General features: G+C 39.5%; 2 protein-coding genes across 2 annotated transcripts in view; both read left to right on the top strand.

Moving 5' to 3' along the window:
- LOC139457122 (B-cell receptor CD22-like) overlaps positions 1 to 9,229 on the top strand; it is a 34,655-nt gene extending 25,426 nt beyond the window's left edge. Inside the window, exons 12-19 of the mRNA XM_071238553.1 lie at positions 87 to 362; positions 698 to 970; positions 5,725 to 5,871; positions 6,312 to 6,339; positions 6,513 to 6,553; positions 8,429 to 8,515; positions 8,743 to 8,850; positions 9,195 to 9,229. Coding sequence (XP_071094654.1) covers positions 87 to 362; positions 698 to 970; positions 5,725 to 5,871; positions 6,312 to 6,339; positions 6,513 to 6,553; positions 8,429 to 8,515; positions 8,743 to 8,850; positions 9,195 to 9,229 — 995 coding nt within the window. The remainder of the gene's footprint in view (positions 1 to 86; positions 363 to 697; positions 971 to 5,724; positions 5,872 to 6,311; positions 6,340 to 6,512; positions 6,554 to 8,428; positions 8,516 to 8,742; positions 8,851 to 9,194) is intronic.
- LOC139457992 (protein turtle-like) lies at positions 1,380 to 5,525 on the top strand. The gene is made up of 6 exons (XM_071239315.1): positions 1,380 to 1,389; positions 2,736 to 3,010; positions 3,444 to 3,519; positions 3,792 to 4,121; positions 5,102 to 5,404; positions 5,512 to 5,525. The coding sequence occupies exons 1-6, from the start codon at positions 1,380 to 1,382 to the stop codon at positions 5,523 to 5,525; spliced, it is 1,008 nt and encodes a 335-aa protein (XP_071095416.1).
- Positions 9,230 to 17,190: the final 7,961 nt, after the last annotated feature.

Raw genomic sequence — 17,190 nt, 5'->3', positions numbered from 1 at the left:
TCTGTGTGAAGGAAAGTCCACATCACTGACCTGTTCCTCATTCCCCTGTCCATGGCAACGTATCACACTGTTTATGTATGTTACAGATCCACCTGATAAACCCACCACAACCAACCCAGGTACTCTATGTGAAGGAGAGTCCATATCACTGACCTGTTCCTCGTCCCCTGACCACGGCAACCCTCCGGCCACCTTCTACTGGACCAAGAACAACGCAGCAGTCCACACGGGAAGCTCCTACACATTCTCTCCAGTGAAGGCTGACAACGGAGCTGACATCAGGTGTGCTGCTGGTAACACCTACACTGACAGAGCCGGAACCTCACGTCCACAGTCAGATGCCAGGCAACTCAGTGTATATTGTAAGGATGGTGCTTATTTAGGTTGTAATCATTACCTCTTTACCTGCTGTTGTACAGTTATCAACGTTCCTATTTAATGCAATGAAGTCACTTCATCATTAGTTGTATTATTGTAATGTTAGGTTTTATTAGCCTATGGCATCTAACTTGAAATAAAGGTGTATGTTTTATCACTTCTATTGTGGCTTATCAAATGTTGATGCCATACGTTGTTTTCAGGAAGGTGGAGAATGTTAGAAGTGAAATACGCTTCTTACATTGTAATTTCATTCATCTCATTCACACTAGTAGTACCTATTCTATGTGCAAATCAGAAACTACAATTAACCCTTCAGATGTTGACGTGCCAACAATAACTCCGGCTGCGACACAGACCAAGAAGGAAGGACAGAGCTTGTCTCTCACGTGTTCAGCTGACAGTAACCCTGACAATGCTGTCCTATCCTGGACCTTCAATGATTCCACCATACCAGGAAGCAGTGTGATGAAAGCTGACCTGAGCAGATCTGATGACGGGGAGTACGTCTGTACTGGGAGAGTCAACACAGGCAGTGTGTGTCCTGGTGGTAGCCTACAGGGAAGGTCTACTGTCAGGGTGATTGTTAACTGTGAGTACAGATAGTGTCTGTGTATATCACATTAGTTAAAGCAACAATGATGTCTACAGGGAAGGTCTACTGTCAGGGTGATTGTTAACTGTGAGTACAGATAGTGTCTGTGTATATCACATTAGTTAAAGCAACAATGATGTCTACAGGGAAGGTCTACTGTCAGGGTGATTGTTAACTGTGAGTACAGGTAGTGTCTGTGTGTATCACATTAGTTAAAGCAACATATATGTCTACAGGGGAGGTCTACTGTCAGGGTCATTGTTATCTGTGAGTACAGATAGTGTCTGTGTGTATCATATTAGTTAAAGCAACATAGATGTCTACAGGGGAGGTCTACTGCCTGGGTGATTGTTAACTGTTAGTACATATAGTGTCTGTGTATATAACATTAGTTAAAGCAACAATAATGTCTACAGGTAGGGTCTACTGTCAGGGTGATTGTTAACTGTGAGTACAGATAGTGTCTGTGTATATCATATTAGTTAAAGCAACATAGATGTCTACAGGGGAGGTCTACTGTCAGGGTGATTGTAAACTGTGAGTACAGATAGTGTCTGTGTATATTGCATTGGTTAAAGCAACATAGATGTCTACAGGGGAGGTCTACTGATAGGGTGATTGTTAACTGTGAGTACAGATTGTGTCTGTGTATATCACATTAGCTAAAGCAACATAGATGTCTACAGGGGAGGTCTACTGTCAGGGTGATTGTTAACTGTAAGTACAGATTGTGTCTGTGTATATCACATTAGCTAAAGCAATATAGATGTCCATACGGGCGTTCTAATGTCTTTGGGTCATTGCCCACTCTGACAATCAAGTAAATCAATGATTGTAACGCTGTAATTGCATTTTACGTCAGAACTCAGAACATACATACACACATCATATATACTAAACAGGCTCCCGTGTAACACAAACATACACACAAACAAACACGGGAGTATTGTTTTGTATTACTACACGCTGATCAGCTTTTAAAACCTCATTAGATCGAAGTACAGAAATTCCCCTCATTAACTATATGAAAAGCATAGTATTATGTCCCTCCCGCCTGATGGCAGCATGACATAGACATCAACGCGGTCCACAGCATAATGCAATATCGAGTTTAACAGAATAGCGCAACTTGAAACATATTAAGTTAATACCACACAACGGTCTCCCACAACCCCCCTATGACGTAATTTGTGAAATTTTGTGGCACGATTCATCAGCGGAATAATGACCTGTGACGTCAGTCTAGTTACAGGGCTGCTGGCGCATTGAGTTTGCATAATCTCATCACAGTGATCTGTCCTCTCTTCACGCAGTGTTGTGAAATAAGCCCAGTGATGATCATTGTTTTCGATATTGTCAGTGTAACTGGTACCGGCAGTACTTACACATGCACTTAGGTATTAAACAACGTGTAACACCAGTTCATTGGATACCAGCATATATGTCATATGAGGGGTATCTCCAACGTGTCGGTAATAAGTACAAATATCTATCTATGTGCCTGTCTATATTGTCAGCGGGGACAGACAGAGGCAATATACTGTCAAGGTCACTGTTAACTGTGTCAGTTAAGTAAACCAATGATTGTAACTTTGTAATTGCATTTGCAAGTATATCCTTTAACACACAAACACACATTTACACAAAACATACATGCACACATCTATATGTACACATGTATATCAATATAAATAACAATATGTGTAAATCAATATTGACTTATATCAAAATGTTGTGACAGTCTGCAGTTGTTCTCCCCCAGACGCTCCTGACATTACCTTCAGTCCTGTGGACATCACAGAAGGACAGCCACTGACGTTGAAGTGTGAAGCTAGAGGTCGTCCTGCCACATACACCTTCCGTAGTTTCATTCAGTACTGGGGAAATACTTCAGTTGACAGCCGAGCTGGAACCCCGAGTGGAGCCGTCTACACATGGAGTGTTGGTGCTGCCACCTACCTGGACACTGGAGTGTATGAGTGTAGAGTGGACAACACAGTCACAAACAGGAATGATGTGTTAGTACAGAGGAAGAGAGTCAGTGTCAATGTTAGAGGTAGGTGTACTTTGTGTATGAGTGTAGAGTGGACAACACAGTCACAGACAGGAATGATGTGTTAGTACAGAGGAAGAAAGTCAGTGTCAATGTTAGAGGTAGGTGTACTTTGTGTATGAGTGTAGAGTGGACAACACAGTCACAGACAGGAATGATGTGTTAGTACAAAGGAAGAGAGTCAGTGTCAATGTTAGAGGTAGGTGTACTTTGTGTATGAGTGTAGAGTGGACAACACAGTCACAGACAGGAATGATGTGTTAGTGCAGAGGAAGAGAGTCAGTGTGAATGTTAGAGGTAGGTGTACTTTGTGTATGAGTGTAGAGTGGACAACACAGTCACAGACAGGAATGATGTGTTAGTGCAGAGGAAGAGAGTCAGTGTGAATGTTAGAGGTAGATGTACTTTGTGTATGAGTGTAGAGTGGACAACACAGTCACAGACAGGAATGATGTATTAGTGCAGAGGAAGAGAGTCAGTGTCAATGTTAGAGGTAGGTGTACTTTGTGTATTAGTATAGAGTGGACAACACAGTCACAGACAGGAATTGGTGAGAAATTTGTGGAAATATTAAGGATTAAAAAAATTTCGTATTTTTGCTCAGAACATACAAACTTTGCTGATAAATGTGAGGGAAAAGCTATCAATAGCAAGCATTGAGTGTGTAATTATACTAAATGTTAGGCAGTAATGGCATGTTATGTATTGAAAAGGGAATTTGATATATACAATTGTGCACCATACTTCCATATCTTAATTTTAAAGCACATCCAAAGTTCACTGATGATTCCGAACACATATTCGGTCCTGAAGTAGGAACAAACACAACAGTGGTCCAGAGTTTCTACAACAGTGACCTGAACTACACATCCTATAACTGGACATTTGGACAGCTGGACACCCCGGTCAACAGACCAGGCTCAATCAGGCCAAGTCAGGTGACACTGAGGAAGAACAACAAGGAGGTGCAGCATGCTGGCTTCAGTGTGTCTCTGGAGATCCAGAACTTCCAGGAACAGGACATCGGCGTCTACACAGTCACTGTGTGTAATGTAGTGGGCTGTAACTCATCACAGGTCAACGTGACAGCGGCAGGTAGAAACCGTATTCTTTATGTTGTGAATGTCGTGAGTATGCTTTTAGCAATATTCCAGAAATATCCCTGCGGGGGACACCAGAAATGGACTTGACACGTTGTATCCATATGGGGAATCAAACCCGGGCATTCGACGTGACAAGCGAATTATTGTTCATATAAAAACACGTATAATACCTAGTTGGAGTGTAGAACGTAGCGCTCAAAACAAATACTAGATCAGAGGTAACCACGTCCCTCAAAATTACGGATGATAACCACCTAGATGGTTGTAAATGATCGGAGGTTAACTTGATACCTGGGGTAATTCTATTGTATGGCTTCATATTTGATTCATGCTCTTCAAAGACTAATAATTTTACTGTCATGAAATTCTGCACTAAACTGTGATGACATGTTGGAAAAACAAAGTTTGTACACAATCAGAATGTTACCCAAGGAAATCAACAACATGGAGGACATTAAGTTCTAGGAGAAAGAATTCTTAATTCTAACAATTAAGTTCGTAACTGGGTTATATGACTTAATAATGATGTAAAACCCATTTTCCCATGACATTTCAACTGCTGTGCTCTAACAAAATATCACACCGTAGTCTATTGACGTCTGTTTGTCCGAATCATCCACGTTTCTGTATAAACACATATATAAACGGTTTGTTTTTGTTCGTTGCAATTGGTTTCGTCAATGTTTTTTGCAAATAACTTTAGTTTTTTACCTTAAGGGTAAGTAAGTGAATAGGGTATGAGTGAAATTGTAGGCGGGATGTATGCTGGCACTGATGGGATGGTAGTTGCAGATTTTGGCGATGACGTTGTTGTGATTGTGCCTGTTGAAATTTTCACGTGATGCTGTGGACTTTGGCGTATGTAAATAAATGCTTGTGTGTTCACACATAGGAAATAACAATTCATACGATGTACGTTTCCATCTTTACTGCTTGCATGTTTTTTAAACTGAATTTAATTTCTATACCCAGGACCTCCGTTGGTTCCCCTGGAGTTCAAGGTTGTCAACACCACACTGACCAGCGTCCTGCTGAGATGGAAGTCTAACTACCCTGGGGGAGATTACACACAAACATTCCTCCTGCACTACAGAGTGGAGACGTCGGTGAAGTGGAAGACGCAGGAGTTTGAGGACAACCCCGGGGGATACGTATACGCTGACGTCACAGGTCTCCAGTCAGGAACTCGGTATGAGTTCAAGGTGATGGCCAGGAATACCAGGGAACAAAACAACGAGGGACCCTTCACACAGGTCGAGTCACAGGAAACAACAAGTAAATATAATATATTGAACAGATTAGTTTATGAAGACTTGAAAATGTTTTTACATACGTACAGTCTCAGAATAGTGTTTGTAAGTTGAGGCAGGTATGTACTACAGAAGCTCTTCACTAATGAACATCAGTGACCTAAATGTGTGACTAGACATAAGTACTATAGAATAGAAGTGGGGTATTATTGTGAGATTCAATGGAAGATTATGATATCACGGATCAAAACGTCTCTGACACACACGGTAAACAGTGTCTAAATGTCTTTTTTTTGCAATGGAATTGAGAAATTAACGTATGTGTTTATATTTATCTATCACCAGGTAATCCACCCCAGTCTGGTGTCCCCGGGTCATCACTTGGAATTGGCCTTGGTCTAGGGCTGGGGATATGCATCATTGTTATCATAGTGATGGGTGCAGCACTGATCTATCTTAGAAGACGTCACCTATTGTCAGCACATGATCGAGGTAATGTAAACATCGATAATAGGATTTCTGCAGTTCTTCGATTTATTCTTTCAGTGAACAATTATCAGAGAGAATAGGAATTCGAACCCATTATGATATGTTTCTGGTAGGCCCAGCCAATTGCGGCGCCGTAGATCAATCATCAAGTACTAGTGACAAAGAATAAGAGATAATTCTTAAGCCATGACAAGGTAGTGCCACTTATGCGCTCATGCATAACTGAACCAGTGGCGAAAGAAACGTCCATCAGTCATTAGCAGGGGTTATCTCACTGTCAATTATTTATACATTTATACATTGAAATATTCATCAAGAACTATGCTCTTACAATTACCAGTCTATCAGAACAGGTACAATATGTAAAGTGTATTGATGTTCATCGAGGAATGTTTCCTGGTGACTTCAGTCGTGATACTTATGGTTTGTATCATTTGCTACAGGTAAACCTGCTGCTCAGATTCAAAACAGGTAAGTTGTGCAAAACACTTTCAGTTTGTTTTGTCTTAACAGAAACTAAAACATGCACCCAGAGAACATCAATGGAAGTTATTAATGTTATGCTTAATAATTAAGTTGACAACAATCACCATCAATTGTTGGATGAAAAGGTTTCTATAGTATTCTCTTTATTTTCTCTTCAGAGACACTCTGGAGCAACCAATTGGCAACACTCAGAACTCAGGTAAGAAAATGTTCATTAATGTTTTGCTCTGAGGAGTCGTTATCGGTAGGACAGGACACAGATTCAATTCAATAGTTCAGAGGTATCGAAATCAGCACCAAGGACATGTAAGTGAAATCAGGTCCATGTCCTTACCACCAGGAAACTAAATTGGAATCCATGCAATGAAAGCACCCCAATTCTCTGCCTCCGAGGAAGTTGCGCACTTAACCTTCGGCTGGCAAGGAAATGACCACCATAGTTTGGGATGCAAGAGGCATATTACTGAATGATTACATGCCAACACAAACTACAATCAATGGACAGTATTATGCTTGGGTAATGAAAGAATTGCGAAAATCGTTTCGTCAGAAACGCCGTTGGGTGTTAACACGTGGTATTCTACCTTTGCATGACAACGCTCCGGTTCACAAGTCGAGAATTGCACAGGCAATGTGGATTCAGTTAAATCACCCACCCTACAGCTCAGATTTAGCCCCCAGTGACTAATTTCTGTTCCGGCAAATGAAGTCTGCCCTACGTGGAAGACGTTTCCAGGATGACGAGGACATAAAAGCTGCCACAGAGGCGTTGTTGGAAGTGCAAAAGATATTCTGCGATTTGGTCTTATATTGAAGATGTAAAACTTATTGAACGCCCCTCGTAACTAACAAATCGCTCAGCTATCACTCATTTTAGATTGGTTGACAGAAAATTACATATACAACATTCAGTGAAAGGTTATTACTACAACTGAGGCTGTCTTCAACATTGTGATTGTGACCAAAGTTGCGACATAGTCACCTTGGAATCGTATTCATGGGTCAGTATCAGTCTTTAAGCGTGTTTACAACCAAAATAATGTCACGCGCGTTATGATATACATTCTACTATCAGGTGATTACATTAATTTACAATGCATTTCATAACTGAATATACATTCAATGACTTATGAAGTGTTTAGTTGGCTTTATAGCTGTTGTAGTTATGTTCGTATACTGAAGATATATGAGTGAAATTCACATCCACACAATTCCACATGTCGACGAGGTGCTCCATACATTTTGTATTCTTTTACTACATTATATAGTGTCACCTGTTTTGGGAAATATTTTTAATGTTACTTTAACCAGTGGCGATTATATGTATGAAAGGCGTAAAACAGTTATATGCCCGCCTCACAAGAAAGGATTTGTTAATGACATGCAGAACTACAGAGGAATTTCACAGCTGCCCCCTTTTGGGAAAATATTTACTGAAAACCTAAAGGGAAGATTACAGAAATGGTCAAATGCCGACACAACAATATCAATTATCAAATTGACTGTTTAACTGTTTTTCGTGACTGATGGGGACTTTCTTTAACATTAGTCTCAGATTGTTGTGTTTAAGATATTTAAAACAATTATAAAAAGTGGTTTATAAAGGAAAACATATTAAAGTTATCTCTAATTACAAATATCTTAGTAATTAATTTATTCCCCAAACCGCATCCTCAACACTATCACAACAAGCAGAGAAAATTTGCCAAATGATCTGCGAACTTCATGATTTATGTGTTTGACTGGAGATAAATATTGGGTCAAGATTATTTGATACAATGGTGTTACCTATCTTAACCTACGACGGAGAAATATGGGGATTTGAAACCGACTATTTCAAGAGAAGTTTGTACTTACCTAAAAATGCTAATAATGCTGCTGCTCTTTTGAATTGTGGCTGTAAAAAGACTGCATAACATGTATCTAATTTTGTATTTCGTCCTTTAAGTTATAACCGTCAGTACGCATGTGATCTGTATTTCTGATTTGCATAATGACACACATATAGTATAATGTTCTGTCCTGTAGGCATGTGGCATTGTAAACAATTTCGGGTGGTTTTCTAACATTGCAGACATCCAGGATCTTAGTCAATATGCCAGGTTTGAGGAGTGTGCCGCCCAGCCATATTCCCAGTTGAAGATCTACGAAAACACTAAAGGTGAGTTAATGGCTTCTAGGAACAATTGGTGACAATTAGCATGGATGAGTTCCACAATAGACAGCCGAATCATTTCATAGTATGATGTTCCTATCTTTTTGTTGGAGACTAATACTGCCTTTGAATACAAATCAGATGACAGCAGTCAGATCATATACATGCAATCGAATATTCCATATCAGCTATTGCAGAAGTATTTAATGTTGGTTAATATTCATGTCACAAAGGTCGCGTGCCCCATGAGCCGGAGTATGAAGGGCTACAGGAGCGGTCACCTGCCACCTACGAAGCTGTGGCATTACATACGTATGAAAACATGGACAGGAAAGTGAAAGGTTGAACATTTATTCCAATCTACTGTCTTTGAATGTTAACCTATTGCAGTGTAACCTGGTGTTGGCCACCGTGTATGGTTTTATGTATAGAAAAGGACGATTTGTGGCATGTTAAGCAGATATAATCATATGCATTTATGTTTATCATTTTGAAGCAGTGTATGTTATGAAGGATTCTTTATCTAGGAGTCAACCATGCCGAGATCGGTCATCAATCTAGCTACGCTCTTAATTGCCGACCTGCAGATGATTTGTGACGTGTACACTGCAGTCCTTCGTCGTTATCGGTTTGATGTTGGAGCAATAATTTGTAACTGGTCTTATTTTCTCCCTGATTGTTTCAGATCCGACCTACGCAAATACATCAACAACAGGATAAAACGTTTTGAACAAGTATGATGTCAAGCATTACCTTACAAGTACTTCCTGACAGGCTGCTTCATTCAAGCAAACATATATAAAAATGATTCAATTGTTTTTGACAACTCTTCTGAAAACGCTCTTTAGGTTTCGTAGAAGACAGCCCGTTACATTCAGATTAAGATCAATTAATTAATTCAAATTATGTTTGACATATTTTCTCAAGTTTTTTTTATTGCCAGACGAAGTTCAGGAACATAAAGATGTACAACTTGCCTTGCCAGGAACTTCAAAGGGAGGGGAATAAGTCACATGACCATGTTGCTATACCTCAACGTACATGTATCTTGTACAATGCACAATGTAGGCTACCATACACCATACCTTGGTTCAAATTTGTTCAAAAACATCAAATTGATCTTAATCCTTTAATACTCTCTTTATTTTCAAATTTAACACACATCAATACCTAGTTACAACACCCAGATGTACACACTGTTACTGAATCACACCCCAACTATAAATGCATATGATTATTTCGCATTGCTTCCTAGACATGTACATTTTACACGAGGTAATCATTTGACAGAATGAAACAATTCTGGCGGCATCGAAGTGTAACGGTCTCTGTTATTACCCTTTTGAAATCGATTTTCCATTTAAAGTAAAGGTGGTCACTGATGTGTCTATATTGTTAAATGGGAGCTATCATCTCAGCTACAACATACGGTTGTATGACTCTGTCCATACGTATATCAACCACACTAATAGCTTTAATGTAAAACCCCGTTCTTGCTGCTTCTCTCTATTTGTATAAACTGTGTCTTTTGCAGAAATGTCAATGTTGTTAGTTTATAACGCTAACCATGTGAATGTTTTGGAGAGGTCAGCCTAAGTTGTATAAACTTGTGCCAAATCCTTTTCCTTGTAAATAAAATATGTCAATGGACATGTTCGTGTTTGTTAAAATATTTACATGACGTGCGCAGATTTTAAGCGTATTCATCCATATGGTCTATGCCACTAGACCTAACACTGTAAGCCAGAGATTGAGTAACAGCTTCCATCTTCATAAGTATGTGCAATCTTGAAGTAAGGGTGAACCATGAACAACTACAACCTAGTTGATATTTAAGTGGAAGTGGTTTTACTTGTTTGATCCCTCTCAGCACCTGAACACATTGGAATATCATGATGTACCCAGATGTCAATTTAAGTCCGTGTGAATGTAGTAAAATATCCCGTGCTACTATAACCCAACAATGGAACTGACATGTTAGTTGAATAGCCTGTTCGGGGGATTGCACTGAATGCGATGTTTAACCACACGTTGAAGTATTCATCAAATATCCTTTACATCAACGGAAAATAGAGTCTTTGTTGCTTCATACAACATTTGTGGTCTCTGTCCCAGCTGCACTCCGTCAAACAAATATCTCGTTGTGTATTTTCCCGTGTGTGGATGATCCGACTCAGTACTGTCAACTCGCTTCAGGGACGGGGCCTTGAGTACAATGCTGTAATTCGACATTCAGTCTAGCGTACATCTCGCGCTCAGATGATCAAAGCACGGCAGTTACTGTTTACTCACATTTACTCCATTCATATCACGATCGATCATATTACGTCTACACTGGATTATCGACCAGTATTTGCAAGTCAACTAAACTAAAGTATAGGCCAATGAATAAATACGCCGAACAGTCTAACTTACTTACCATCTTACCATCTTACATGCATGGTACTTGATTAATTATATAGTTTTCAAATTGATTTACACACAATTAAGATTCTGGTACTACTAATCAAAATAATTATTTAGTGAGAGAGCGAATGAGTATGGTTTTATGCCGCTTGCATCTATACTCCAGCAATATCAAGGCGGGGGATATGACAGAAATGGGCTTGACACATTGCTCCAATGTGGGGAATCGAAACCGGGTCTTCGGCGTGACAAGCGAACGCTTTTACCATCAGGCTACCCGACCGCCCTTGAATTATTCATAATGAACTGGATCTAATTAAAAAAGAATGCAAAGCAAACATAATTGTGTCATGATTTTTACTCCGTTAACAAATATTTCTAAGTAGGAGGTTACTTTTGTAAGAAAGAAAATATTGTTAATTTTGTCTGAAAAGGTCACAATCTGGTCATAAGGAAACAATAATAAAACATAAGTTTCACTGAAGTTAGAGCCTTATTTCTAGAGGACAATGGTTAGCATCGAGAATGGAATGGGGTTCCTGGGTCACGTGAGTCGACAGCAACGCCGCAACTCTTGTCATGTCTGCCTTTTATGAGTATACAATTTTATACATGTGTTCCAGTGATTCATACAAGGTGCAGTAACCACGTGCAAAGGGTTACTTTCAAACTAATAAATAGCTGCAATCAATTTGGACACAGCAGTGATCATTAAGATACGAAAATATTGATGTGCCATTTCAATTAATTGATTCCATTGGTTGACATTAACTTTATTGAGGTAAAGTCGGTCGGTAGGGGGCGTGACGTTTTGGGCATCAATCAGCAATCTTTAGCTAAATAACTCCTTAACTTCATGACTGACACTGGCACAAAAGGACAGGTCAACGTATGACACTTCTATTGTATGACATTAGTGCGCCACTTGTGTCAGTCTCTGAAGTTTCCCGCTCATGGTATTACTGCTAACTCGATATTAGTTTATGCTTATACATTATGGAAATCTTTTTGCACATTTTGTAAACGTACACACGTAAGAGTAGCTGTGTAACATTGTTATTGAAAATGATTTCTTCGTATCTTCATATCTTCAATTACTTACATATTACTTTCAAGTCCTTACATTTACAACCAAAGTTGAAATTATTACTTTTTCACTTGTCTTGAATCAAACAATAACTGGATTTTATGTCTTTTGTGAGCATGTGAGCAACTGTTAACAAGCATGAAGTACTATCTGCCACTATTGCCAATAGAACGATTTTCCATTTGTAAGTGGGTTAGTATTAACGTTGACAAGGCAGACTTATTCAAACAGCATTAGAGTGAATATGACAGGGAGGTTGGAATGCGGTGGAAATATTTTTCAAATGGTTGGTGATGAGGTCATCTTGAGGCACCAATCTAGCCATAACCATGTGACATCTTCATGTTTACATTCACTTCACATTCACCCTTAATAAAATTCCAAACATACTCTTTTTAACAAAAGAAAGCTACTAGAAAATAAGATTTAAATTTGAGGTGGGCTTCACTCTACCCTAATTTGAAGTCCAAGGCCTGCTTTTCACTAGATTCATTGCAACGTAAGTCACACATAAGAGTTTATTGTTATGCGTGTATTTGTAAACATAAACACCGTTGATATTTTGATTTAAATGTAAAGGTTCCAATGTATCCCCCCAAACTGGTTCTGTCGTTCTTGTTACCGATTAAAACTTTTTCCTGCACATATCTGCCCTATCTGGTGTGTTCAGTCACCACTGTATGTACAGGAATAGATCCCATGATCTATGTCTGCCAGCCAGTAAGCAACGCTGTATACATTATCATAGGAATCAGGCCTATTTGGTTAATATGTTCAGTCAGTTAGGTGACAAAACCAGCGACACGCAAGTTAACTCAGATAAGTATCAACTAGTGTAGGCAGTGACCTTTGGTCATTGAAGCAATATGTCATTGTAAATGACATGTGTAAATATCTCACACGTATGAAATGTGATATTCAAGGACCGCATACCTTCAGTGACGTTCTCGACGCTTCGTATGCATCGTCTCCTGACGTCACGTCATATGGTGCAGCAGTGTATACGGTTTCAGCGGCAGGTTTTTGTGACAAACAATCGTCATTACTTGGACAATCAAAACAAAACAATACACAAATATGAAGAAATATTTGCAAGTGAATCGTGCAAAGCATCCATATTAAAATTTGGGCTAATCATGGCGGCGTTAATTTCTTCTCTTACACACTTAACGAACCTAAAAGAGGCATGATATATTCAGCTGCAGAAGTGATTAATGTTTTACTATGCTTCAAAGAGTTGTTTCCCTTTAAATTTGCAACTTTGGTAGCATTGTCAGTGGATACCATGTGGAACATTAACAGTTAACACAGTGTAGCACTAGGCAAGTGATGTATCACATGTTTTGTGACTGACTTCTTTGTATATCATGCCTTGGAATTATCATACAACACATGTAGATAAACAGGGAAAAAAGTAACTGTGCGTCTTACAAAGTTCAGTACAAATATGTTTTTTCAATGAAATAATGCACATTTCATGACATATTCATGAACATCTCTTCGACTTTAAGGTCGTGATTCACAAGTTGTACATGCATGTTCACACACGGCGCCCACAATTGCTGTTTGCGTGCTCAAGTTAGTGTTTTTGTGACGTAAACAGGACACAATCGTAAAAAACACTTTTGCTTAACCGTAGATACCGCTTACGCAATGATATGACTTGCTGAAAATCAACGTTGACGTCCATTGGGTAGCAGCTTGACATCTCCTGCCCATGGAAGACGAGGATGCGAATCACATAATGGGGAATCGTCGCCCACTCGGCCTGCAATGATACAGCCAACTGCTGCAACGTCTAGGGGTGTGGTTGACGTCGGCGGATCCGGGGATCTGGAGGTTCAGGGGAGAACATCAACGTTGTTGTTGTGTAGACAGGCTCTTGTGATCCGTACTGTATGCGGTTGAGCGTTGTCCTGCTGGAATTCACCGTTGATGTTGGCTGCAAATAGGAGGGCATGTTGCAGGAAAATGTCGATAGTGTATCATGGGGCCGTAAGATTGCCCTGGATATGGAACAAACCTGTCCTGTTATGATGAGAGATAGCCGCCCAGATCATAACGCTACCCCAACCAAACCTGTCCACTTCCTGTACGTAGTTTCCGGCGTAGCGTTCTCCCCGACGTCTGTAGACCCGTGCTCTTCCATCTACTCGACAGAGGAGAAATCTTGTATCACACTTGGAGATAATCTAAGCGGTCACTTCGACATGAACAACACAAGTCCCCCTGAGGCTCCACAACTGTTTATTTAGACAACGACTAAAGTGTTACAGTCGCAGGCCAGGTCTAAACTCTCTCCTCACAGACCTTTAGTCTGGTCACTTGTATACCCAGGGTCGTCAGCTAAAATCCTTTGTTTCACAACTCCCTGCATCTAGTCAATGTATCCGGTCAGTGGCTTTTTTCCGAATCGTACATGTTTCCCGACTAATGCTTTGCATGTCCTTGTCGATATTATTTGTCAATGACTCTACAACACATTACACCTCTCCATTTTGCACCTCTTGGTCCCCTTATGATGCTTTTATGGACAAAAATATTCGTATTGCGTTTCTTTTTTTTTGAACAGTATATTTACTCATATTTGTAGTATTATTGTCGCAAGTTGCTCAAGATATGCTTTATGTTTTGTGAACACTTAGAGAATTCTGTAACTGTAAAATGCCACGTTATTTCATAAATACCATTGTTATCTGCACCATCGTTATCACCATTATCGCCATTTCAGACAAACGTTTCAACATCAACGTCATCAATTAGAGTCGAAAGGAATACACCGCCCTGAATATCTACGTTTAGAGCGTAATATGACATGGTGATAATATTCAATAGCAAAAGTATTACATTTCTTTACATCCTTATATATCTTGTTTCTGTGCCCAGTTCTTATAGCAAACTGTATTTCTTCTCTCAATTCTTGATATAACATCACAGTGATGTGTAACACAAAAGGAGTAAGCCTTGTGTGGACTTTAGATTCAACGTCGCCTCCAAGATAATTGCACTTATTTTGCGACGTGCATGCGCGCGTGCGTGCGTGCGTGCTTGTCGGTTGTAGAGAGACCGGTCAGTTCTACATACTTGTTTTTGTTTCCATAATTCTTCCTAGTGGGTAGTTTTTCAATTTAACACCATCATTCTCCATTTATTCTTCCCTTGGAATTCCCTTGTGCAAATGTAGTGAAATGTTTCCCATTCTGCATGATGCTTCCACTAAGCATCTTAGAATCCGTCAAACATTTTGTATAGCTGATTACCAGATACTTAACATTTATTTTTGAAAGTCTACAATAGCATATACATTGGGTACTATACTATAAAGTAACAAAATATGTTTCAAAGTCTAAATATATTAGAAGTAATTACATAAACTACATTGGTCCAATGACTTAAGGCATTACTGTGATGTACAGTGGACATGTGGTATCTTGTGTACCCCAAACATTTTAAGAAGTATTTTTGTATCATCATGTTTGTGAAACCTTTTGTTCCAATTGAAGCGAGATCATTTGTTCTTTACTCCAACCTCAATTTAATGTCAAACAAGGATAATAAAATGTTAACGCTGTCGTACCTAGTGCTGGAAAGGAAGTCTGTCCTACTATGTGGATATTTAGGGGATGATCTAAGACTAAAGTAAACAAAAGTTATAGTATCATATAATTGGTAGATTTCCAGGCAGAATAACGAATAAAAACGATATCAATTGTGGTTATATGCGGCTACAGATGCAAATATCAAAGGTCAAGTAGGGACTTCTTTCAGTGTTTTCGAAACCACATGAAGGCGGACTTGTCATTCGGCGATCGAGCCAGAATTAACCATCGGGAATTTGGAGAAACTACCAGAATTATTGCTATCATTATCAAAAGAATAACTTAGCATACTAAAAACCAGTAGGCTAAGGCATTTGAAAAGTTTTGCCAACTTTGGAGATATACATTGCGAAACAATTTAGCGAGGACACTTGGCCCAGCCTAGCAGAATCAGTTGTCACAATGTTTTTTTTTCCTTTTGCAGGATATTTACATTCCTCAAACAAACATGCGTGATAACCTCTATTTATTCTGGCGTGTTTGTCAGTGCAACCAACTTATAAATGTCTCTTTCTAATGTCTAACTTCCTTTGGACGCAATGGTTCAGTTTTATGCTACTAAACAAGATCAGTCCGGTTTCGATTGTCAAGAAGAGGTGTTTTAGAAAGGAGCAGGAGAATATGAGAATATGAGGAGTGTGTCGGCGGAATCTGTTAATATGTTTGTTTTACAGTTTATATCTAACAACCAAGCGCGATGTACCTGCTGGGCAGAGGGGTCTAAGTCATCTTTATTACCAACCCTTCTATATTAGAGTTTACGCATGACAAGGAGAGCCTTGACAGTCACCCTTGTCTCCCGTCAACAACAGTAGTTACATGTACGATCCACAGAATGAACAATACGTCGATGGTCATGGTGAATTACCGAGCATCATATTGCTAGTTCAGAAGCCATTTCATAGGAGGGAGTACATTCCATTATCACACAGACATTGACTGCGTATTGTCCATGAAAGGGTCGCTTGGCAGTACTACCCAGACAACATACTGGCGTCAATAGTTGTGTCACTTGCGCGCCTTGCTGATCAACGTTTTGACTTCCTGAACACCTCTAACAGCTCAAATTCACTAAAATGCAACGATCAACCTTGAGACCTTTCACCCATAGAGTACGTCTGGGACATATCAGGTGTCCGCCGACGTCAGAAGTAAACCTCTACATTTGCCGAACCAGCTCAGACAATGGGAGGAGCATGACCCACGACCCATTATTGATCAAATCAGCGCAAACTCCAGCTTCCCTACTCCTTCATGTGCATTATCCATTCATTACCATCACGCGATACATATTTGTATTTCTGTAATAATCTGTTATTTTCGAATACCCCCTTCCCCTCCTTTTGGAAGAGTACATTTTGACGGATCTCATTTGCTATCAACTTTTAACAAAGCCGCTGTACATGTATTTAACACTAAATCTAAACCCATATGACGTAGATTGATCGGCTATATTTAGACAGCCCTGAACTAGTAAGACGAGATCTATGGATGAACAACTTCTTTATTACATTAAAGAAGTTGTTCATCCATAGAACTCGTCTTACTTCATCACATCAACGTTTAAATGCCACTGAAAGAAGCCCTGA

The sequence above is a fragment of the Haliotis cracherodii genome, unplaced genomic scaffold (genome assembly GCF_022045235.1).
Source record: "Haliotis cracherodii isolate W230 unplaced genomic scaffold, xgHalCrac1.p SCAF_12, whole genome shotgun sequence".
In the NCBI taxonomy this organism is placed as follows: Eukaryota; Metazoa; Mollusca; class Gastropoda; order Lepetellida; family Haliotidae; genus Haliotis; species Haliotis cracherodii.
Note: the sequence above shows the minus strand (reverse complement) of the source record. Positions and strands in the feature narration are given on the sequence as shown.